We start from the raw sequence: 26,911 nt of genomic DNA, 5'->3' as shown, positions 1-26,911 counted from the left end.
TAATGAATTATATAAAAGATCTGATTTATTGAACAACTAATTTACAATTATTAATAAAAATTAATATTTAAATTGGCTTTAAAACAACCATATCAAATAATGAAAACACTTGTCAGTCAAAGTTTGGGTAAATAAATTAAAAAAAAATTGAAGAATTGAAAACATGTGAATTGTGGATAGTTAATGTTGAACTTGACATGGTATATATACCTATATATAATAATGACAAGTGATTTTTCATAAACGCACTTCCACAAGGAGCATTCCAAAATGTTTGATCAAAGTAGTGTTAGATATTACCTAGCTACAATGTAAAGGCAAGGAGCAAGGACGGGTAGAAAGCGTTTATCGTTTACTCTCTTCTGGAAATACAGTTCACGGCATTACGTAGTGTCTCAGTCTTATAACATTAATCTGCGCGGCTGAGATATAAACTTAAAAATCATTTGATCGATGATATACTTAGAATCGACAATGTCTGTCGATGATAGTACATATATTAACAAATCGAGCTCTGTAGTGTCCTGAAAAAGTGCTATTGTATATTATATGTAACCTCGTAATTATGTATAACGGTTGTAATCTACAACAAAATTAAAGCACCCTATGCGTCCACCGATCATTGCGTGTGAAAACACAGATATTGTACTCATTTACGAGAATCTTTTATACGTTAACGAACTAAGGCCAATTATTATTCGACCCAAACTTGGACACCATTCAGTAGCAGTCATTCGCGTTAAATACAAATGGACTCCGTGCGAGCGGCGGCCGCTCCGTGCGCGGTGCTAGGACGTGCCAACGAGACGTTGACGAGAGTACAAAATTGGTCCATGGGGTCGGGCGTATCAGAGGAAGGTCCTCGCGTCGTCGCGGCGGGCGCACGCTATGCGCCGGCAGAAGTGGAAGCGCGCGCGGGGCGCCACGGGCCGCGTGCCGCCGGGGGCCTCGGGCGCGGCCGGCGGGCCCCCCGCCAGCGAGCCGCACGAAGCGGACTCTGCGAGCGAGCGCGTCGATGGCCGGGAGCGGGGAGCGCTCGTCTCGCCGGCCTCACACTACCTGTAGAAGGAGTGCGAGTGCGGGGGCGGGGGCAGGGCAGGCGGCAAGGGCGCGTGCGGCTCCGACGCCGAGCGCTGCACCCCCGGCGTGCGGTCCGCGCGCTCGCGCCCGCCGCGTCCGCCGCCGCCGCGCTCGCGGTCCCCGTTCCAGGTCCACTCCCATTGGCTCTAAAAAAGTGACAATTGCTTTGAAAGAACTCCATTAGATAGATTACAAGAGATATTAGATAGAAGCTAGTTACAGACGCTTAGTTATAACACATCATAAAAACTGTACCTCATTTGATTGAGGAACCGACAGTGACGCTTTTGCTAATGGCTGCGAGGGAGTATGCGCAGATTGGGTATTGTGTTGCGTCACATCGCGATTTTGCAGTAATTGCAAAATTCGCCTCACATCAGCAGTCAGTCCTGTTTCTAAAACAGCAACTCGTCTGCTGAGTTCCTCTAATCTCGTCAATATTGTTGCCACTGACGCCGCAGTCGCCGCCGCACCAACATTTTGATACTGTGGAGAAACCACGTCCTGCCAAAAAAATAAAATTTGTTGTAAAATATAATATGAGTAACATTAATATATTACTAACATTGAAATATTATTTTTTACATTACCTGCATTTGTCCTCTTTCAGCAGGAAAACCAAGAGCTGTCGGTCGGCCTGTTTGGTGCAAATTGACAGCCGAATGCGGCGCTGACCTTGAGGTGCGACCTACGGCTTGCGGCGCACTCGGAGCTAGGATGTCGTCACAGGAGACGTGGACGGGAGCCGGCGCCGGCGGGCTGGGGGACGCGTTGGTGTAGTACGAGCTGGGGTTGGTGCTGAGGCTGGAGACGGGCAGCGTGGTGCTGTGAGCAGGAGTGCTGACGGCGGGTTCTCCAGCCATTCCGCCAGTCAAAGGCGATGTATCATTCAATGGGCCTACAGAGGACTGCCGTCGGACAGCAGCTCTACCTCTATAGGTCTGAGGCGTTGATTGAGCTAAAATTTTTCAAAATTTATTTTTCACATTCACATATTCCCACTCGATGTTTATTTCATGTTATTTATCAATTTGTTATGTAAAATATATTAATTTTCTATTTCCTACATTAAATACTTGAAAGTTAATTTGTTTAATACAAATTTTAGCAAATGTTGTGTTCCGAACATTTAAAATTTATTTCATTAATTTAATTTTATTTCTATACAATAAATAAATATATTTAATATTAATTTAATAAAAAATACTTGTTTAGGGATTTAAATTGACGAATTTATTTAGATAGGAACATGCAACTAAAGATTTGTATATGCATACTTACAGTATTTGTTGTGTAGCGGCTGGTGGGTTTTATGGTGGTAGAGGTCTGGGAAGCTCCGTTTTAGTTGCGCTAGCATGCCTGCACACAAGGGCCGCGCTCAGAGCGGGTGGAAGAGGAACGTGGCCATGAAGCATTCCATATATTTATCATCATGGCCGTAATTTACTTAGAATTATGTATTATTATGCTTCGTTTTCTCCACGTTCCTCACACCACCATTTTCGAAAAGGACAATGTGGGACAAGCGTATTACATGCTGCTTCAAATTAAATCAATACGATTTAAGTTTTACATATTTGTTTAAATATTTTTTTATTTTTTTTTCTTCAAAATAATTGTAATAATGACTATGAGAGGTTCAACAATGTTTTAGAAGACTTTGTTTTGTTTCATGAATTTTCAAATTGATAATGTATATGTCTAAGATAAATTAATTGTATATAATAAGAAATACTACCTAAGAAGAAGAAAAGGGATATAATATGTATGTATTATATATAGATACCATTCTTGTAGATACAAAAAAAAAAAAATTTACAAAACTTAGAATTGTAAATATTAAAATACAAGCATTTACTTCAAGTAGATATTTACAAGTATGGTACTATTTAAAATGGATCGTTTATATAGTTTCATATGGATATTAATTTTAAAAGGGTTTTGCACATTGTTTCATATTTCTATGTGCAACTACGCTATGGTAACATTATATATAAACAGCACCAAGCACGGCTTTTGACGTTCGACGTTCGTATTCCGGATTTTAAATTACTGTCGTGCCAAGTATTATAAAAATTAATATTTTAAATACTTAATATTACATTCCTTAATTATACCATATTTAATTACCTGTAATAGAATTCAGTGTAGTTGATCGTTGCTTGCTGAAGTTAAAATTCAGAGGAGTCACGTCCTGACCAGCTTTATCTGCTGAAAACTCTAAAATTCCTCGACTGGGTGGTGATTCCGTATCTTCATCACTACATTGAGAGTCCTAAATGAAAGGAATTGAAATTAAATAAAATACATAATTAGATTTACAGCAAAGTTAAAAGCCATATAAAATATGTAGACTCCAAGAAGCTGACTTGAATAATCTTTTATGGAATTAATTTCAAAATTATCAATATTTATGTTTTCGCTCATTGAAGTCTTATTGTGTGCAACATACATGTTATGTGATATTATCATATTAAATAATATTTTCTAATAACATATATAAGTTAAATGAAATATGTGCATTATGTGCGTAAGAGTAACATATATGAAGCACAAGTAAAGCTAATCACGCACCACCTTGTCTGCGAATGTCTCTGTATGGGGTCGTCGTGTGGTACGAGCGTACGCCTCACGAAGGAGTCTAGCATCACAGGGGTTCTCATAACGCATCCGCCGCCGAGGTTCTATTCCTCCTAAGTCGTCCTGGAGATAAAAATGAAATAAAGTTAAATTGAATAAGTTAAAATTCTAGATGTAAAAAGATATATAAGAACTAATTAAGTAAAGAACTAAGATCTGAAATATTACAATTGATAAGCTAAATGACTGCTTTGTGGTAGGGGGGTCGCTAGTCTACTATATAGACATTTATTTACGATGACATTTTTAAAATGGATAACCGGAGTGACTTATCTCTACGTGTTCAGTGTGTTCTTATTTCTTTAAATGATGGTAATATGATTAAAGAAAAAAAAGCGCAATTTAAATTATACAATTGTAACACTAACGTCTCTCATGTTGTAGGTTATTTCCAGATTATTTACGAACGATGCTCGAAATTCAGGATAGAAATCTAGAACATCTAGTAAATCATCTCGATGCACACGATGCAGGTCGCAATATGTCAGCGCGCGAACTCTGCAGTTGCTACGACCGACTGTGCCGTGAATGCACGGGTTCTCGCCAAATATATCATCCTTGCCTATAAGGAACCAATTAGAGAAAATAAATTGCTTTGGAAACATACTTATGTTATATTAGTAGGATTTTTTTAATAATTACAATTTAAGTTTTATTTTATCTATAATCAAAATTTTACCTAAAATAGCCATAACAATGTCGTCTTTAAGAATTTCAATAGATCCTCTAGATATAAAATATAATGAAGTTAGAACGTCGCCACGATGAACTAAAGTTTCTCCAGGAGGTGCATGAGTTGTCTTAAATCTCAGAGAAAGCGCCCTAAAATTATTTAAATTATATTTTTTATTTATATTAAATAATATTTTAAGTATTGTATTTCAATAAGCATTAGATTCTCACCTTAAGCAACCAGGGCTAGCACCTTCAAAGGCTGAACAATTAGCAAGTAAATTTCTGTTTAAGTGAAGACAGATATCAGCTTGAAGACATTCAGGAAAACCTTTAAGTACACTGGACGTATCGATTCCGTTCGTATAACTCCATGCGTGTTGAAAGTATTCTTCTAATCTTTGCCTTAAAGGATTCGTAATCTGAAAATGTTAAAGTTTCCATTTGAGGTATGTTTATGATACATTTTAAATGTTATTTTTGTAAATAAAAAGTGTACCTGGTGAAATCTAATAAACTCCCGAACTCTTAGTATTTGAGTATGATACCTTGCAGTTCCTGAATAAAGTCTTTGGATTATAGCAGATACGTTTCCAAATATACTAGCATACATTAGAGCTGAAAAATAAATCGATTGTCCTTAGGGCTCTTTACTGGGATCACAATTAAGTAAAAGGCATACTTGAAACATCAAACACTTGAAGTGGATATAGAGCATTATATACTTTGAAGTTGAAGAGGATAGCAATTGCAAATTATAAGTAATGAATTAAAACTTACAGCCCACGAGCATGACGAATATTGTAAATCCTTTTTCCATATCAGTGTTAGGGGCTACATTGCCAAAGCCGACGCTCGTTAAAGATGTACATGTAAAATATAAAGCGGTGATGTAACGAGACCTGAAATTAGACAAAAATATCTTTGTTAAGAATATTTATTACAGTATAAAAAAATAGTGATATAAACATGACATTGTTCAGTATATATGTTATCAAGAGAGTATTTGTTAATGATAAGGCCGTTCTTTCATCCAGACCATACCAAGTATGGTTCTGGTGTGAATCAGAATAAGTACATATTATATGTAAATATTTGAAAGAAAATATTTATATTTTAATTTTATAACATATAGTGAAGTATGCTTAAATTACCTCATAGAAGGTCCAGTAGAATTATCATAAGAAGCTTGGACATCATTAGCGAGAGCATCGAGCCAGCCGATGGGTGCGTGAAGCTGGGGTCTTTCCCAGCTCCCGATGGCATACCTACAATTTATTATATCTTTAGACATTTATTATAATTGATGGATTTTAAAACACTATCATATCACAGCTTACCATAAACAAGCGAGCCAGTGTGCAATAAGTACAAAGGTAGCCATGAGAAGGAGGAGGACGGCGGTACCATATTCGGAGTATCTGTCAATTTTTCGCGCTACTCGCACCAGCCGCAATAAGCGGGCTGTTTTCAATAAACCGATGAGCGTGGTCGTCTGCAAACATAGAAAGCACACTGAGAAAGCTATTCGACGATCACAAAAAGCAATTTCCTCAGCCGCATACCGAACCCAAGCATTGTATGAACGTTCGCGTAATACTAAATAGCGTTAATGAGGCCTTATAGCGATTTTTTCACTTCAAACAAGCGGAAGTTTCTCTATGGACATACGATGCGAGCGTCTTCCGAGCTCAGCCATACAGGTATTGCAATTACAAGCGTTGGTCCAAACTAGAAAATTAGCTTCTTTAGGTTGCGGTGCATAAAACTGTATAACTCTAATTATTCTGTTACATTCAAATTAGGAAGGTCACTGCTCTCTTACAGACTAAACTATTATCAAGGCAACAAATTATTATCGACTTCTCTAACCTAAATTAATTGAGGTTGAATACACAAATATTTCTACGTAAATTAACATAATCTTATCATTCATTATTATTCTTAACATTACGCGCAAAATCAATAATGTTATGAGTGGGTTTTTCATACAGGTGCATTGTGATATATGCATGTAGGTTTTCACAGCTCTGAAGGGGTTGACAAGTACTATAATTGTTATACATTTCAAACACGCTCAAATGATATTATACAAATAACTTACCCATTATTACAATTTTATTATAATCATAAATTTAATTTGCAGGGTGAATACATTTATGTTTGTACTTTAAAAAAATATAATATGTTTATTTATTTTTTTTACATCTAGCGGATCGGTGTTAAAAAAAAATAAAAATAAAAACTTATTTTAATTAAAAAGTTTATTTGCATAAAACAAATATAACTCTCCCTATTTTTTAATTATACGTTATCATTATTATTCTAATAAAAATCAACATAGTGATGTAAAAAGTAGTTTTTTCATAATTTGTCCTACTTGCCACATAGGTGGGTGCCACATGAATGCAATATGTATCGGTACATAAGTATGTATGTACGAATATATAAACTATAAAGTTTAGTGCTTTGTTATGTAGTGAAAATGCAATTTTTACAAATATTTAGTCTGGGAAGTGTGAGCGTATTTACTACCAAGCCCTGTGCACCTCGTGACTTGCACATCACTAAAGGTATATTAATTAAGCTTATGATAATGTTTTGCTTAAAGTAAAATGTGATTTCAATATATTATAATGAACTTCTCTACTGCAGGATTGAAGCTCTTCTATTACGGCCTTTTTCTAATATTTATACAAAATTTATTAATTTGTATATTAATAGTTAACACAACACAGGTACTATATTGTCGATGTGATATATATTATATTTACATATTCCCATTGCCCTGTTTTTCATATAATTGAAAAAAAAAATACTGTCTAATAAAAATATTATTTCATAATTGCTTTGTGAGAATTTTGTTAAATTAAGATAGATTTATATTGAATCATCTTAGGTAAATTAGGCTTGAATTTAATTTGGTTATTAAAAAGGGAATGTCATGCTAGCAAAGATGGAGGCCTTTATTACCTTGGCTCTAGTTGCGTTCTACGCCTCTGCAGGAAACAAATGAAACTCGTCAATACTCATAACTATATAATATTTCCAAGCTACCTTGCATAAAACAAAATTGGAGATAAAATTTTCAAATTCTAGGTATATCGCTTTTATGCACTATAGGTAGAGCAAAAGCTGTGGCTACTATCAAAAAATTAATGCGCATTTCCAAATATATATTAGGAATAACCATAATTTCGCCCCATTAATTTATATTCGAGATATAGGTGGCGAAGCTCGTGATATAGCAAGTTGGCGCTGTGTAAAATTCAAAAACAACTTTGCTCATGGGAAGCGTCCTCATCTTCCATTAACGCATTCGCTTAGTGGAGTTAAAATGACTAGTGGAAATTAATTTCAAAGTATAAAACTAAAATGTAAGAAAATAGAGTGGCAGCAACATAAAAATAGTTCACAAATATGGTATACCTCATCACTTTCCAGCCCCTGCTGTAACAAGAAACGGTATTACAAATTCAGTATGCACCCACCTTGGGTAACTCCACACCTACGAGTTTAACACGAACTAAATACTCAAATACTTTCGAATATTAATTAGTAAAAGCAACCTATTAGTATTACATATACAAGATTAATAAAATAATAATTGTACAAAATAATAATAATCATATAGAAATAATAAACATCAGTTGTAAATAATAATAAACAATGATAATATAATGGCGGTCGATTTTATTTAATATTAAGGTAAATATTAGCCAATTTCATCAGAACAGTAGTGTGGGGCTTCGTGATTAGCATAAATATATCGTTTTGTATAATAGAATCGTGTTTTATATTCAAGTGACTGTTGCGTTAACTGCATTCCACTACTGTATGTGAATTTTCTAAAATTTTATCCAGAGCTTCATTTGTCCGAAAGTAAAATGGCGGCGTGAGTTTAATCTATATATATAAAATCGAAAGGTCACTCACTCATCACGAAATCTCAGAAACTACATGTGCTAGGAATCTCAAATTTTGCATAGGAGTTACTTATAGGACGTAGGTGCTCGCTTAGACGGGAATTTGTAATATTCCTCTTCTAAGGGGTTGTTTTGGGGGTTGAAAGTTTGTATGAAACTTCGTTACTAATGACATTTGTCTTTGTCATTCGTTACTAAATGTTAGGAGTCTCAAATTTTGCATAAACGTCACTAGGACGTAGCCATGGAGACAGAAATTAATAATAACATAGTTCACGCGGGTGAAACCGCGAGCGGGCCGCTAGTTATATATAATATATTCTTTGTGGATTTTTGGTGATTTACCTCGTATATTTCTTCCCCCTTTAAGTAATCTTCGTAAAAATATAACTCGACCTACATTTCTAACCCATTTCATCATTCTCTTACAAACATAAAGGTTCCGCGACTTTAATCTTATATTATAATAAAAAAATATATTTAATATACCTAGGCTTTTTTATTACAATAATTAATAATAGAACTATGTTATATTTGTGTTGTGTTACTCTGTTATGGATTAATTGTATTTAATATAATGTTTTAATATTTAGCGTTTCGGACAATTGATCGTCTGGTGGCTATTACCTTCTAGTTCAGGCATTTATTTTATGTACTATATCTATTTAAAGTCGTGTGTAGATGTGATATGAGATCATATGAGTTGATGAGGGTGCGAGGTAAAGGTGGCTCACTTCGTCGGTATCGGTCCCGAAGAGAAGTAGGTCGAAAGGTATGGCGGCTACGAGGTCGATGACGAACCACCCCCGCAAGTAGTGCATGGCGATCTTCGCGGGGTCTGACTCTACTTCGTCAGCGGCGTTCACGTACGTGGTGCGAAAGTTGATTAGGATGTCTATTATGAACGTCACGTCCACTGGAAATAGATTATCAGAAATGTTAAGTTTGTCAATTAAAATTTTCCTTCAATTATGATTTTTTATATATATTTTTTAATAATATTACCTATCATGTCAATAACTACAATAGGATCCTGGCCGAAACCTCGCGATCGTTTGTCAAAATCTGGTTCATTTAATTGGAATGCGGCCACGTACGGGGTGAATATTGCGGTGTAGATGACCAATATAAGAATCAACCAATCCCAAGCGGCCTGAAACAAAATTAATCCATTTTATCAATTTAAATTATATTATTATTGTGGCCGTCGTGGTGCAACAGCACTAGGGTATATCTGTGCGATAGTTTTGGGTTCGATCCCTACTTAGGGAATGAATTATTATTTATTAATGTTTTTATTTCTCCGCTCTAGCACCAAGGCAATAAATAGCTCGGCGTTCTAACCAGATCTGGATAAGAAAATATTTTTTATAGCTTCTCACTGTATCCGGCGCATATCAAGGTAAGCAGAGGGAACCTGGGAACCTGGTGGTAAGACATTCCATTAACCATTTTCTGTAATTCTTGAGGTGTTGCGTGTTGATTGGTGAAACTCAAGGTTGCGCTTTGTCTCGTTACTAAAGCGATATTGATAATGATAAATATTTCATTTTCCCGTAGGAATCAAACACACAGCCGTCGGGCCTACAGTCGCTCGCTTGTGCCACTGTGTCATGACGGTCTCCACAGAAAATATTTAAAACATAAAATTCATTCCAAGTGGGTTTTGACTTCATAACCCAACCCAAATTGGAGTATAATCACGTCTCTACTTTAACAATTGTTAAGTATATTTGTTCCACAAAATATATTTTGTACTATAACAATAAAAACTTAAAATATATAACCCTGCGGAGACCTCCAAGTATAATATTAGTTTACTGAAAAATAGCTTTTAAAATAATAGCGTGTGTTGCGCTTTTGCGTGCTGAAAACAAACGAGGTCGATGCGGCAAATATTTTTTATTTACAACCGCCAACAATTACTAGTAGGTACCGGAATTCCCTAAACTACTATGTACATTAAATAATTATGCTGCTACAGTTTTTTTTTTATTAAATTACATAATTATACAAGTCACGTAAATATTTCTTATAATATAATTATTATAATGATATTAACAGATCTATACTAATATAATAAAGCGGAAGAGTTTGTTTGTTTGAACGCTAAGATCTCTGGATCTACTGGACCGATTTACTTTGTTTTTGTTTTGTATGAAAGCTGCATTCTTCAGAAGTGCTATAGGCTATATAATATTACATTACACATATATACTAATAAATTAAAATACTTTCTAATTTGACATGCAATTTATTCTGCCATGTTAATAACAACCGTCGTCGCTACGCGACCGCGTTCGTTACCGCGTCATTTTGATATTCATCCTTATGAAAATAAATATAATAGTCACTTTTAGCATTTCATATGGATTGAAATTATATTTCTATAGAAATTATATTCTTATATTTCAAGCAGGCGTAGCCGCGTCCGGGTCCGCTAGTATATTATAATTTTACAATTTGCTACTTTCTAAAAACTAAGCATATTTTGATTAGGTTTATATTCAATGGTTGGGAATTGAGGATTATATTTGAAGATATATTGTTAAGTACTTAATGAATTATTATCTCTTAACCACTCTGATGGGACTAAGTGCGGCGTTAAGTCCCGCCACCATAGCTAAGCGGAGTGTCTTAATATTACTTTTTCTCCGTCCACTTTACTGTATGCGGAAAGAATTAAATAAAAAATAATAGTAAAGAATTAACAATTAAAGTAAAAGGTTTTCTTTATGACTTAAAATAAAAATAATATCTTCTTTTAGATTTTATATCAAACATATATATTTTTTAAATATAGTTATAAAATATATAACGATTTATATAAATTACCTTATAAGGAGAATGGTGGAGGATAGTGCAGGGGTGTGATGGTTGCGTGGTACCCTTGTGGCCGCCCGTCGCGCCCAGTGACAGGACCTGAGAACAAGAGAACCCGTGATACGTATATGTATAAAGAAAACTATATTTACCTGAAATTACTTTTGAAAGTGAATACCATTTTTTAAAATAATATGTTTTTTATTTTTTATTTACTCATACATACCATTTTTACATTTTAATATTACCATGCGTACGTCCGTTGTCATTCCTAAAATATATTGACATTTAATATCATGATGAGATGGTAACAGGTTCGTAGATGACTCTTATTTTTAACGATATTTAGCAACTGAAATTATAAAACTGAAAAAATAATTACCTAATAAAAAACTCGAACAAGCTCAATAGCCGTGTGAATTGCATTAGGCAACGACTCTCGAGTGTTCCGAATGGGGCTTAAAACCATCAATAAATAATGCCTTACAGGATTTACCGATATTATACTGTTAAATAGAAAAAAATCTTTCATATCTCACGTAGGGTTTTGTATAATTAAAATTTAAATAAGTGAGCTTCCACAATTTTTTATATATAAATAAAAAAAAATTGGTTGTCCAAAAATAAAGAAAAGTAGCCTATCTATAGCAATACTACCTCTTGCTACTAAATAAAGGATGTATAAGATATTCAGGTTTAACTACAACATCTATTTCAACCAAAACTATGTCTGAGACAGTCCATGCCTCATTTGATGATCTTTGGGTAGCTTGCATTCTTATTAAATAACTATAATTGCTCGTATATTATAAGCGAAATTCATGCTTACTGTGTAGGTATGTGAAAAATAACTATTTCGAGATATCCAAAAGTTTATTGATAATTGTCTTTCTTTTTCGTTACGTGTAGAATATTAATATTTTTCTGTATGTAGCAGGGTAGGTAATTGGAGCCCAGTGTTAGGACACTCCGGCGTTTTGAGTGGCGGAACTCTTCGCTGTACCTCGACACCAAAGCGAGGAAATGAAGATATTAAATATTTCATTTCCCCGTGTGGAAATCGAACCCACAATATGTCACACGCATGTGCCTTTGCGCCACGACTGGCCTCTTAGTTATAATTGTGTTTATTTTTTAAATTTAAATTTCTTAATGAAACGTTTTTAAATTCTATTTTTTATATCAATTTTAAATTAAAAAAACAAATTTTATATTAGATATTGTGTGATAGTTTTAAATTTTTTTTTATTATGTAGTATATAATTAAAGTTTACAAGAATTAATTAAACAAAAGAAAATATAATTGTAGTAATAAAAACATAGCAAAGAAGGGAAATGTTTATTTTATTATATTAGTTAAAATGATCACAAAATTTTAACACTTCTACAGCTTATCTGACGTTAACTTGGAGCATAATGTCGTAATAGATATGGCGTAATAATCACAGATTAAATATGTTTCTTTATCTTTATATGATGTAATTATATATAAATAAAAAAAATTGTATCCTATTTTCCGAGACGACCTCTGTACGAATATTATTAATACTTATTAATACACGATTAATATAAATATTGGAATATTTATTCTATGAATTAAAAAAAACTGTTAATTTAATTGAATTATAGGAATAAAATATTAATAATTGACCTATGAGCTTATATTACTTAGTTATATAACAATGCATTGAAATAAAAACATTTTGGCAGTGTTTGGATTTGTCAGACCAGAAGAGAATGTGGAAAATAGGTCACTAGATTGGAGTCACTGGGTGGAACTAAAACGATTTCAAAGCTATTACTTTGAAAAAAAAAGTAACATTTGAAAATCGTCATTCAAAATATATTGTATATTTTGCTTTGCCATTAAAATAATATAAACTTATTTGTTTATTTCGTTAAGCTAATAAAGTAGCGTAAGAGATTATGAAAAAAAAACTTTTGTCACAAGGCTTGCATCACAAGTATTGCAGTATTCTAGTATTCAACTCAAGTGTTTGGATTCGATAGAAACTTCCACAATGAAGGCGAGTATAAAATAATAACTATGGTATTTTTTTTAATAAGTATAAAGTATTCATTAAAAATTCTAATTAGTTATTTTTAAGTAATATTTGTATGGATTAAGTTAAAATTATAGCGTTATATTGTTTTCACTTGTTATCTGTTGTATGTTATGTAAAATCGAAAGGTCACTCGCTCATCACGAAATCTCAGAAACTACAAGTGCTTCACATCAGAAATTTTGTATGGGAGTTACTTATAGGACGTAGGTGCTCGCTAAGACGGGAATTTGCAATATTCGACTTCTAAGGCGTTGTTTTTGGGGTTGAAAGTTTGTATGAAACTTCGTTACTACAAATTCTAGGAGTAACAAATTTTGCATGGACGTCACTTATAGGACGTAGGTACTCATGGAGACAGAAATTAATAATAACGTAGTTCACGTAGGCGAAGCCGCGGGCGAGCCGCTAGTTATATATAATTGTGATTGCAGTGCCAAAGTTAAAAGCTTGCTGCAGATATGTAATTGACACTACAAGCATGTTATTATGAATATATCCTTTTTATATACATTCCGACTTACCTTATAAGCGTATATTTAATATTAAATGATTTAAAAATTACATATTTTTTTTAATATACTCATTTGAAACCTACTTATTATGTGTAAGTCTTTTATACATTTACAAGTTGATATTTTTATATTTTTGTTGATAAAAAACTATAGGTTTGGGTTCGAATACAAAATGGCTATTTTCTAAAATTTTAACATGAAAAAGGTTGGCCCTTCACCGCGGCGTAGAACGTTAGAAAAGTCATATTAGGTTATATTTTTGCAGCAAACAAAAGTATATGGACAGAACAAAGAAGCTAAATGCCTTGTGGGTATAAAAATAAGAACATGTTATTTTCGAAACTCGTATGAACAAATATATAGTCAATATATAATTTCCACTCGTCATATCAGCCAGACAGGTGAATTACCTCCTTGCCGATGGCGGGTAACCCGTTGAGACCATTACAGGGTGGTTCGAGGCGAACGACGCTTTTTCGGGAGCCACGGAAACTGGTGTCTCGCACACGCACAGAGGAGCGCCAGGTGGAGGGCGGGGGGTCGTCGCGGGAGCCGCGCGCGCCCGCGCAGGGCGGCGTCACTATCAACGGCACGTCGGGGGGCCCGCGCTCCTCCATACCGCTGCCGCACCAACGCTCTCACCGGAACCCACCGTGCTCCGACGCCTCCAGGTGCTCACATTCCAGCACGGCTCGCTCGTAGGCCGACGCCGTCTCCAGCAGTGCGATAGCCGTGTTTTGCATAGATGCGCGCTTATCTCCACTTCGTCCTCTGGTACGATACGTACTATCGTTAACTTAACTTAAACTAATTAATATAAAATCTGTTTAACCAAAACGTCAATATGTTTACTATGGTATGGTTTTGCCAAATTTGATTAAGGACCATGGTAATAGAACACGTGACTCTAGTCTTTGGTTGTGCAAAATTTTGGAATTTTCTAAAATTTTCAAATCAATTTCGTCACGCTACGTGAATGATTATCTAACGGCACTATTGTTTTGTATAAAATATAGGAACAGTCGTGACGTATGGGACAGATACAACAAGAATAAATGGGTAAGGAATTCAGAAGAGTACAGAAAATGAGTTTCAGTTCGTTTTTTGTAAAGTCACAAAGACAACCTTGGAATTTGATGGTTGACGAGATCAGTTTTAAATAGTATTTTTAAGCGAGATATTATTTTAATGACCATTCTCGTTTACGCTTAAAGCTGGATGGTCGCTTAGAATAGTTCTAGCTTTCCGTTATAACGGCACTAGGGTTGAAAGCGGTGAACGAGGCCGCGCCTTATTCAGCAGTGTGTCAACGGGTGGTCGGTCTATTCACATTTCCTTGCTTGGTTCGAGCTGTTTCTCTAAAGTAGATCGTTGTTTATATAGTCATGTTGAAAAGTAGAACTAATGATTTTAATTGTCAAGTATTTAAGAAATACATATACGAGTATATCTTAAATTATAAGCCACCGGCTTTCAAGTTTACTTCATTAGTCGATCGATTTAAAACTGGGACTAATAAAACTAAGAAATATTTGTTGTTTATATATTTATGATTAGTATAATATTATTTAGTATGTTTAAAATAAATGTATATTTGTTAAATATTTGTTTGAATACGTTTTTGAACTGTTTTAAGTAATGTTAATTGAAGTAGCATAAGAGAGAAATTGACATACCCACGAGTACATAAGAGCAGAACCTGAGTGACAGGCGCAAAAGTACGTAACTACGTTACATAACTACTTAGACTAAAATATTTATTCGTATATTTTCAAACGTACTAAATTATATTTAAAAAGTCTTGTAAATGTTAATTTAAAGTATGCAATGCGGTGTTTTCATATTTTTATTATAGACATATGATGTAAAGGTATCATTATATTTTTCACATTGTTTGATTTAATTTAAATATATTTCAAATAGTTTAATATGAAAATGTATTGAACATTCAAATCTACGCGTAAAATGCTCGTGCCTCGTATTGCTAAATATTTAGGATATCCTTCATGCTTTAACTATAAACTATTATACTGCAGGTAAACTACGGAACTACTGATTAAAATAAAGTATTGTGCTGTGTGGTGCTATTAGATACCTTTGTAAAAGTTAATGTTAGTATGTAGATTCGTTTCTTAACTTCATTTATAACTATCTATCTATCTATCTGAGATAGATAGTTTAGTTTTTAGAATGAGGGAGGGGCATTGTCTGCATACATTTTACGTCACAACCGATCTATAAGTACCATGTTGTTTTAAAATAAAATATATTTGGGATAGTATTTATTAGTACCGAACATAATTAAATTTAATTTGGATTTTAATTTAATTGAAACTTTGATCAATAAAGAGTTTATTATGTAGCATAGAAGCAAAGCGATTCTCAAAGTTGTTAGTAAATATTTTTTACACTCTCAAATAAAGCTCTTCTACTGTTAAAACGTTTAAGTATCTTATAGATGATATAACAAATGCATTTAAATTTTAAAATTTTGATAAAAATGTCCAAACGAAGCTTCTCAAAATTCTATAACGTTCTACAAATACAAAGACTGCAAGGCTGCCAAAAGCGTTACATTAGTCGAAAGTGTCATCTTTTAAATGTATATACAACATTATGAATGAAATCAATATTCATTCACAGAGAAAGCATAGATAGATCTAAAATGGTTATATATTTGATGTAATGAATAAACTACCTTTCCTTACTAAAAAGAATAAGAGGTTAATAACGTAGACAAAGGAAACCATACCATGGTAGTCATAACTCCAAGCATGGATCGCGTTTTGTCACAATAATAGCAAATAAATAATAAAATAAATTAATAAATAATAAATTGCTAAAGCTCGCAAATAAATTAACGACAAAAACACCTCTTTAAACCCACGCACTGTCCACAGTATGAACTAAGCACGGACGGCACTTTGATATTCAATTTAAACGATCGTACAAGCTCTGTAACCACTTGGAATATTTGATGGTAGTTGGTGGTTTGTGAAGCCCTGAAGCTGGAGCTGGGTTGTAGCGCAACAAAAGCTGCAAAATATGACCGCAAAACGATAATAACAGTTTATACTTTTTAATGCAGCCGATCGATTAAGCAAGCACTCGACTCATTTAAAATACTTTTTCACATATTATCGAGAACTTAAAATGGATTTAGAATGATTTGTTGCGTAAATAGCGTCAACAGCATATATCGCGGCGACGTTCACGAGAGGCGAAGCCCCTGGAACGGATTTAGATAACAATTCGATGGCAGTGTGAGAGGCGGCAGAGTCCGCAGCGTGGTCACCGGACTTACACTCGTCGGGGGCGGGCGGCGCGCGCAGAGGCCGGTGCGCGCGCAGCCCTAGCGACGTGACCTCGCACAACCTCCCTCCCACCATCGAACGGTTCAGCTGAACGCATTGTCGCCGTACCGCGGCGTTCCTCGTCGACGCAACCGCACGCCACGCGCCTTCTAACAATAAGCTACGTTTCACGCCTATGTTTTACACAGATTAATTTATTTATTGTTATTTTTTAAGTTATTTATTAGAACGTCTTTTATTAACTCTAAAATAAAGAATTTGAAGGAAAGAAGTAAGAATAAAGATTGTTGAATCCTGTTTTTTGGACCTTTTTTTTTATACTCTTATGGGATCACTTTTTGTCCGTCTGTCTAAACTCATTTATATCGAGATCACGTGAAGTAAGGCAGCTGAAATTAATATCGAATATGCAGATCTTAGAGAACAGGGAAAATCAAGCTTTTAAGCAATGAAACGATACGAGCATTTTTGCAATGTTTTTGTTGCATTTTGTATGAAATTCGTCGTGGAAATCCTACACTTATGAAAATTGGCACGAAGTGAGAACAAAATAAATAAAGGAAAATATCCAGAAAAGTGAAAATTTAAAGGAATTTCATACAAAATTGACACTTATGCCTTTGTCAACTTTTGTAATTTATACTTCCCATACTACTACAATCCTGAAATTTGTACGGAAGCCTTGGTGGAAAGTCTGCTACGCACTTAACGTTAAACTTTACCCCTTTTTATTGAGTAATATTTAAAGTTATACAGCTATAAATAGCCTGCTACACTTCGATGCTACGATCAGCAAATATAGTGTATATTGTAAAGGTTAAATTAATTAAACATTTTTTGGGAAAAAGTCGCTCAAGTACGAGTTGGACTCGTTCATCTACAATTTCTACCAATTTCAGGATTGTAGGTCAATGTGAAATAATAAATACAATTTATATTTTAGATAAGTGCCTTATATTTATAAGTTTATAATAATTTCTATTTGTAAGATACATTAATATAAATAATTATTAATTATTATAGTTCTCACTTCTTGAAAAATGTCGAAATTGAAAGTCTACGGGAAAATTAGAAAGGTACTCATTTTGGTAATCATCTATAAAATAAGTTTGTAATGATTTTCTCTTCGAAATGATATTTATAAATTTGATAGCAATTTTAGCTTCATTTCTTCACGCGAACTCGTGACAAATGATTTAGTTTAGACAGACGGGCAACAAAATGCTAATATATATAAGGCTTCTATTTATTCCTTTTTAGGGAGCCCTAAAAACGAGTTATTTGAACTATTTTTTGTCAAGATAGTGATATTTACAGGTGTTGCCTTATGATGTCAATATTTTTACCTCTTCCACCAGCGGTCCTACACAAGTGTCTCTGCTACCGCTTGCAGAGCGCGATGCGGCGCTTCGGACCTACAAAACACGAAAACCAATGTGACCCCTTCTTATTACTTTTTTAATTTTTCCTACGATATATTATTATTGATTATTTTCTTAAATGTTTAATAAATAAAGTATTTTTATGTGCATTATATATATTTATATAATACCCTATTATGAATATTTATAGGTCAATGTAATAAAAATATGTTTTAAATATTCCGGAAACCCTCAGGAACTAATTTGAAACGTTTAGATTAGCGCTGAAATTCTAAAGAGAATACTGGAGAATATCAGATACATACATACAAATATTATGAATATATAAAACACTGGTGGACCCGAACGCAGTTACACCCGCTTGAACTATACGAATATTTATTAAATATATTTATGAAATTATTTTCAGTTTTCAATAGAGAGATGCGTTAAGCAAGGTCATTTTGGGTGACGTTTTCTAACAACAAACTTTGAAAATCGTTGCTTAGCAACGGTCGCATAGGGACGGTTGTTATTAACATGGCGGAATAAATTGCATGTCAAATTAATAAGTATTTTAATATATTGGTATATATCGAAAATATTACAAATATGAGAAAGAAAAGTATCCTATGTTCATTCCGAGACCCTCAAGTATCTCTATATGAGTATTTTATCACAATTAAATTAGCGGTTTGGCCCTGTTTGCGTAAAAGACAGACAGACAGACAGACAGAGTTACTTTCGAATTTATAATATAGATATGGATGGATTATAGAATTTAGTATAATTTGTTATACTTAAAAATTGTTACGAACTTGCTGTCATAAATAAAACTATCACATTCATTACCACGTAACATACCTATATACATATATTAACTATTGTATCAGGTTTTACACCTTTAATTACAGATACCAATGCTAGTAATGGCGTTTTAAATGTTTCTTCATTACTGTGAAAAATGATAGCGTTAGTTTACATAAAGAAAACTTAAGTATTATATACTCCATTCCCCACTTTTGCCAAATTCGGGAGGCTTTGCGTGTTGAATGGCAGAACTTAACGCCGAATTTTCGAATTCAAATATTGCTCTGTAAATGTTTTTTCATCCGTAAATCCATGAAGAAACCATCATCCGTAAATTACTTTTCATTTGTTATATTAGTAAAAAGAATAGTGATAATGAAATATCTGAACTAATGTTTGACTTTTCTTAAAAAATATAGAGAGATATAAAAAATAAAAAATATTAAATTTATATGAATTCTGGTATTATATTTAAATATTTTTCTTACATTTACATAATGAGGGCATGGATTGTGTAGATATTCGTAGGTGTGTACACTGTAGAGTCCTTGACCTATCGCGTGCTGGCAAAGGTCTAACGATTGGTCTCTGTGGTGGTAAATTTCAATTCTTTGATTTTACAAAAAATATATATATTAAGGGAAAGTTATTGTAATGAATTAATGCATTGTTAAAAATTATAAATTAATAGTTTATTTTCTAAACTTACGACGTATTAATATTCTTCTAAATTTAGTTTTTGGTAAAAAAGTAACTTTCTATGTACAAATATATAAAGTTTACTATGGTGGCTTCTTAAGACAATTTTTTAGGATTACATCATCTTATAAATATTATAGATATTCAAATGGGGTGCGGAGCCCTTGACCTATCGCGTGTTAATCGCAAATAGGTTTAGCAGCTCTTAGCTGGCGTCCAACAGTTACCTATACCTAGTCTCCGCTAGCCACAATGGCAACTTTCACTCTGCTACAAGTGCATTTCACGAAAAGTCAAGAGTTGGCCCCACTAACACTAACACTTGCACGGAAATAGCATGTGGGGAAAATTGCCGACCTTAATAATGTTACTTGTTAATTAATTTTTGAGTTTGCTAATAATGTACGAGTACGTTTAAAATGTTACATATTTTTTCATTTTTATAAATATTAAAAAAACATCAGGTTCAGGCTGTATCCCGCACACAGCAGGGTGGGCAGAGGGAACCTAGTGTTAAAACACTCTGTTCCCCACTTTCTGCCGAACTCTGGGGATTAGAGCGAAGAAATTAAAATATAAACGTAAATAAATATTTCACTTTCTCGAGTGGGGATATATTTATAAATATATTTTTGGTTAAATTTTTTTTAATGTTATACATATATCATAATGTAAAAAAGACTTTTATTGTATCTTTTTGTTTTTTTAGCTTCAATCTATATTCCGTACACATAGGGTACGGAGAGGGGTTAAAGCACGCCGTTTTCACTTTTCATTGAATTCGTGAACGTGTTGACTCTACGCGCTATGCCTCGTTATCAGAGGGGGGAAATTAAGTAAGTCACATGCTTGTGCCCCTGCGCGATGACTGGCCTCATCAACTCTTTTTTGTACCAACTATATTAATAAAAGCTTTGCAGCTACAAATGCAGTAAAACAATTTCCAACTGTTTGGATACATTTACAAGTTTGTCAGCTATTTCGAGTGTTTTTAATATCAGAAGAGCTAAAAGTCCAAGCTCTAGTTCAAACTTCAGGTAAAATCTAGTCATATTCTGTTATCAAATTGGAAAAGAATTACTAATATGATACAAATACCATTATGAGTATATTTTTTGTAGTAAACAATTTGTATTGGGCAATTTTTAAGACTAACAATTTCTGCTTCTTTTAAAATTAAAAAAAAATGTTGATTGTATTTATGTCGTCGTGTTTATAAGCATAAAGAAAAATAAAATTCCGCAGTGTATTCTTAGTTTGCCACTACCAAAATTTAAAATATCTGTAAAAAAATTCTAACAAGTAAAGCGTATTACACTATTCAAGAATATTTAGAGGATAAACATATATGGAATTAATGTCTCTTGAATGTAATGCAGGATAGCTGCCAACTAATGTAATAGATTGTACCATTGATTTTGAAAAGAGCAACTGTTGAGTTTCTTGCCGGCTCTTCTCAACAGAACTGCCTTCCGAACTGGTGGTAGCTTTTTGTTCATATGTTCATTCGACGATTCAAAAGTGCTTATAATAATTGCCTATTTGAATAAAGAATATTTTGAATTTGAATTTGAAAGACGATGCATTTACTTATGACTTCGCTCCCATGCTCAAATGTAAAAAAATAATCAATTATTTTGATATCTGTAATAGTCTTGGAATATCTGAAATTTTGTAAATTGCTTTTAAAAATAATATTAACAAACTTTTCAATAGAGCCGTAACCGTATAGAGTCGTAGGGGCTTAATAGGGGAAACCAGTAAGAGTTGTGTATGATATATTTTGTATGTACCTATACAGCCGTATTTTACACACATAGCAAGGTAGACAGACGGCCTCCGTTTTCACTTTTTTTCGTAAAAAAGTATCGATTTAAATAAATATAACAGTAATATAATAATTAAAAAATAATGGATTTAGATAAGTATTCATGCCATGATAGGCTCGTTATCGCAACATGCTTGCATCATTGTTTTTGATTACTAATTTGAAGATATTTGTTGTAAGATAGCTGCAATAATTACGTATACAGAATGGTTTTGTCAGCACCACTTTAAATGAAAACACAGTTCTAACTACTCTATAAAAGAAAAAATATATATTTTTTTTCTTAAAAATGTAAAAGATTTTTCAAGCAAAATAAATAATAAAATTATCATTGTTTGTTAAGGACGACGCACGCACACAAAACCTTAAAACCCAACCCAAAACCACAAAACCGCCGCACTTGCCTCATTCCAAAATCGAGTCGTATGTATTGGCAGCAAAGTTCAAAGTTGTTTAACCTTTAGTAGTATTTTTGTAGTAGTGTTTCCGTTATTGGTATCTATGCGTAACTGCGTCACCCGAATAACAGGTATGGATAAACATCGTGAAATGAAAAAAAATCCTACGTCTAAGCTGTTGAGGTATCTTGATTAATTTCTTTAGGTATGTGCTTAAAATATTTTACCCTATATGTGGTTCCCGTAAAAGGAGCGCAGACGCTTCCACCCTGTATATTGTCTCGTGGATTTTTCAATTAGATTAGTGTAATTTCTTTTGATAGATTTGAAATAGTGGGGAATTACGTGTCATTACAAGGCTTCGTCTGCTTGTCTGCTACTTCCGAGATACCGCGTGAACCAAAAGAGGCTCAAAGATTATAGGCTTATCCTTCGTCGTCAAAACACTAACATCGATACAAAACTTGATGGCGTAGCATTTCATGAAGTTAATAAGACTTATTGATGTAATTTTGCATTAATTTCTCTATTAAATTACTTACTTATTACTTACTCTCATCGGAAATTGTACCTTAACTGTTAACTTTGCCACGAGGATATGATCCATATAAATATATATATATATTCTTTTTTTCACTTCCTTTCAAGACATAACGTATTCAGAGGTGGAGCTGAACGTCATCATGAATTTCGAGTATAGGCCAAAAGTGGAACATCAGTGCAATGTAACAGAATAGAACAGAAGCTGAACTTAATTAATTTTCGATAACAAATTACTTAATTTTATTGAATCTAGGGGATTATTATTAATAACTATTTATAATATAAGAAACCGACCGAGCTCTACGAAACATTTTGAGAGGATTAAGTAGTCCTCTCAAAAATGCATCACCGTCGCATCCAATTATATTTTTAATGACTTTAAACTTGTTCGCGTTATACTTACCTAGAGGATTGTAAAAAAATAGTCAAGAGATGTTAAGAAAAGAAATAGTTAAGTCTTTTTATAAAAGATTTATTTTGTCACACAAAAAAGTTGCATAGACTTATTGGGTAGACAGAAAAGGTTGATAGAAAAAAGATTGAAAGATAAATCGCTAATATTCAACGTCATCACTCACATCTAGATAATAATTTCATTATTAGTAGGTAAATAGTATATTATTATCACATATACGTTAATTCGTATTTATCGCTATTAAAATATGAAATAGGCATTGTAATTTTAAGTTGAATTTAATATTTCAATTTTTTCTTAAAATTTTCGTACTCAATTAATTGAAATTTTATATTGACCAGTAACACAAATAAAAATATATATAATAATAAAAATATAGTCACCGATGGCTTGGACCCTTGTCCCGCCCTCGGAAGAGTGGTTTTTTTATATTTTTAAATGTATTTTTTTTATTTTTTTTATAATAATTTATATTTAAAAATGTAAAATTGATTCACTAATTTAATAAAAGTATATTCTGATATAATAAATATTTGCTTCAAAATAAAATTGAGATGTGTTATATATTTACATACTTACAATTTGAATATCCGGAAATAATTTGAAATGTAAGATAGTATTTTAATCAAAACGTCTTATGTAGATATATCATTTTGTGTATTATCAATAAAAAAATATTCGCTTATTATATCTAATCAAGCTTAAATGGCTATACTATACCCATTTTTTTTCAACACAATACTTCTAATTTAGGTATTTTAATTTTTATAATACCATATTAATTGAATATACTTTTATTAAATTTGTGAATACATTTTACATTTTTAAATATAAATTATTATAAAAAAATACATTTAGAAATATAAAAAAACACTTTTCCGAGGGCGGGTCAAGGGTCCAAGCCATCGATGGCTAGGGCTCCAGAGAGAGGAACCTCCGCACAATACACGCCGTCTCATGTAAAACTGCCTTCTGCATCCGGTTCTTGATCCAACAGCTAGTCCATATACCAATATACCATATTTATTATTGTATTGTTAATCAACTTTTTTTTACCTACAATGAAAAAAAATGTAAATGACGATGATATGCACATTATAATCAACTAGCGGATGCGCGCAGCTTCGCTAGCTTATTTAGGGGGAATTCAAATAAACCATGAAACACGCGTTCAATGAAATATTTTTAAGAGTCTAAATTTCAAATTTTATAAAAATCGGTGGCGATTTGAAGATTTTTCCATACAAACTTTCAACCCCTTATTTGCATCCTTAGGTGGTGAATTCTAGAAAACCATAAAACACATATTCAATTAAATATTTTTAAGAGTCTAAATTTCAAATTTTATAAAAATCTTTGGCGATTTAAGAATTTTTCCATACAAACATTCAACCCCTTATTTGCACACTTAGGGGGAGAATTCTAGAAAACGATGAAACATGTGTTCAATTAAATACTTTTAAAAATCTAAATTTCAAATTTTATAAATATCGGTGCAGATTTAAATTTTTTTCCATATAAACTTTCAACCCCTATTTCACCCCTTTAGCGTTAAAATTTTTCAAAATCCCTTCTTAGTGGATGTCCAGATTACGAAAGTAAACATCTGTCCAAATTCCACATTTCTACCATCAGCAGTTACGGCTGTGCGTGCGTCTTACCTCAGTCAGTGAGGACAAGTCCTTTTATATATATAGATTACGATAATGGAGACATGTACCAGAGGCGTGTGCGTAAAGTGTAAAAAATCAGATAAGTTTTAATTAAACGATATACCAGAGTAATATAGGTAGTAAGGTACCAGAGTGGAGATAACTTGACGAATTACGGATGTAGCCAAAAAAAAACAGAAAATATACTGCATAATGCCGCAGTTGCGGCTTAATTAGTCGCGCTGAATGGAATAAAATAATAAAAATGTTATATTAAAATTTATTATAATTTTTATCTTAGTGACAGTAATCGTATCCCATTATCGCGTTTGGACTGGCAAAGCGCGACGTTGAGTTACGCCACTCAACACGCATTACTTCCTGATTTGGGAGGCAAATGGGGAACGGAGTGTATTAACACTAGGTTCCTTGTGCCTACCCTGCTATGTGTGACATACAGTATTGTGTTATTATTTAGTGTATTTAAAGTGGAATCCCGAAAAAATGCCAATAATATGTTGTCTTCAGGTTAGGATATAAATAGCTATAGAAACATTAAGAGCATGCTTCAAATAACTAAGTAAAGTTATGGGAACGAGAAAGTTAAGAGAAGGCCCTGCAAAGTAGTTCTTTGAAACAGAATTAAGTTCGATTTCATATAACTGTGATTCAAATATATATATGAGAAATGATATGATGTCAATCATTCGTCTTTAAATAAATTAAATAAAACTTTTTAAAGTTATAAGATATTAAATAAAGGCAAATATAATAGACTATACACTTAGGCTATTAGTTTCCCCACCTTATATTATATTCACTTTACGTTATAGTAGCGGCTTAGCGTATTAGCGATATTAATTAAGTAGGTAACTGTGTTATTGATACATACGTACATAATAAATACATATATACAAATCAATATAGATTAAAGCATATTAATAAATAGATAGTTAACTCATATTATTAATATTAAATTAAATGGAAATATTAATTATATAACAATATACCTATCTACTTTAATTATTTGACTAAAATTATAAGTTCGTCGTGGCGGAAAGGTCTGAGGGTGTGACTGTAAAGTAACGATTGTGAGTTCGATCTCCACTCGAGGGGATGAATTATTATTTATTAATATTTTCTCTCTGCCGCCAAAATCTTCTGCGGAAAATGGTGATCAAAGTGTGTTAACATTATGTTTTCTCTGCCTATCCTGCAGTCTGCTGGATAATGATAAATGTTCTTAAAAACAACATATACAGACAAACATCCTATATTTATTTGTTTGCATGGTACAAATAAGCATAATTTCTAAACAATAACAAAGAAATGAATAACATTTGACTTACCACTTTCTCTTCAACAATGTCGTTATTGTTGTTATTGCTCCCATGTTTTAAGGCACCGTTTTCCATGACCACAAGTGACAGCCAGGATTATTTATTTTCTATATATTGAACACTGTAGTTCTAATTCTACTTATTTATGTACATATTTTGATATATTAAAGGTTATTTTTTCGTATATATTTCTAGATTTTCACAGCCTATAAGCCTAAAATTATAGATTTCTTTTTATTATACTTTGTTTAATGTATTATATATTACTATTTAATAAAATTGTTGTATTTTTTATAATATAGATATAGTTTTTTTTATAAATGAAAGTAAAATGAGTCACCAAAGCTTTTTAAACATAAACAAACTTTGGCGGTAAGCGTTTTGTTAAGCTGACGTAGTTTACGTACGAAACTTAGTGTAATTTATTATTTTTTCGATGTAAATTGAAATATGTATTACATTTAACTCATATCCATTACAGAAATTAAAACAATCAATATAAATAATTACAAATAATAAATCGATCACATCAATTCCGTTGCTACGCTACAATTTCTTAGTAAACAATATCCTTTGTCCTATAAACAAGAATGATACTAAAAACCTTGACTTTTCACTTTTTCAAACTATATCAATAAAACGAACCATAGAACACTGTTCACCAAATTACAAACACATAATTAAACACATAAAAACACAACCTTGTTGATAAATAAAAGTTTGAGAAGCATCAAAGGCACTATATGTGTATTGGGAGACATGATATTTATTTAATATGTGAACAGTTAGCAAGCATTGGCGTCGTTGAAGTCGGGGCGGGCGGGCGCGTGGC

At 33.0% G+C, this 26,911-nt stretch overlaps 1 protein-coding gene across 6 annotated transcripts; it reads right to left on the bottom strand.

The window, feature by feature from the left end:
- Window positions 1-953: 953 nt before the first annotated feature.
- Window positions 954-26,911, bottom strand: LOC146534587 (potassium voltage-gated channel unc-103-like). 6 transcript variants are annotated; one of them, XM_085192885.1, is made up of 19 exons: window positions 26,781-26,911; window positions 26,089-26,293; window positions 11,154-11,240; window positions 9,324-9,471; window positions 9,053-9,234; window positions 7,822-7,842; window positions 5,733-5,887; window positions 5,547-5,660; window positions 5,173-5,294; window positions 4,892-5,010; window positions 4,624-4,814; window positions 4,400-4,542; window positions 4,089-4,282; window positions 3,655-3,783; window positions 3,211-3,355; window positions 2,362-2,439; window positions 1,671-2,038; window positions 1,336-1,584; window positions 954-1,226 (listed from the first exon to the last, which is right to left on the bottom strand). In XM_085192885.1, exons 2-19 carry the CDS (start codon window positions 26,152-26,154, stop codon window positions 1,056-1,058), a joined length of 2,682 nt encoding a protein of 893 aa, XP_085049011.1. In that variant the 5' UTR covers window positions 26,155-26,293; window positions 26,781-26,911; the 3' UTR covers window positions 954-1,055. The 6 variants fall into 6 exon arrangements, with proteins under 6 accessions (XP_085049011.1, XP_085049006.1, XP_085049007.1 ...); XM_085192880.1 differs by lacking the exons at window positions 26,089-26,293; window positions 26,781-26,911 and adding exons at window positions 14,130-14,490; window positions 16,593-17,030; XM_085192881.1 differs by lacking the exons at window positions 26,089-26,293; window positions 26,781-26,911 and adding an exon at window positions 14,130-17,030 and having other exon boundaries at window positions 3,658-3,783.

This window comes from Heliconius melpomene, chromosome 11 (genome assembly GCF_056956725.1).
Source record: "Heliconius melpomene rosina isolate 202511_hmr_F chromosome 11, ASM5695672v1, whole genome shotgun sequence".
Taxonomy (NCBI): Eukaryota; Metazoa; Arthropoda; class Insecta; order Lepidoptera; family Nymphalidae; genus Heliconius; species Heliconius melpomene.
The sequence above is the reverse complement of the archived record's forward strand: the minus strand, read 5'-3'. Positions and strand labels throughout refer to the sequence as shown.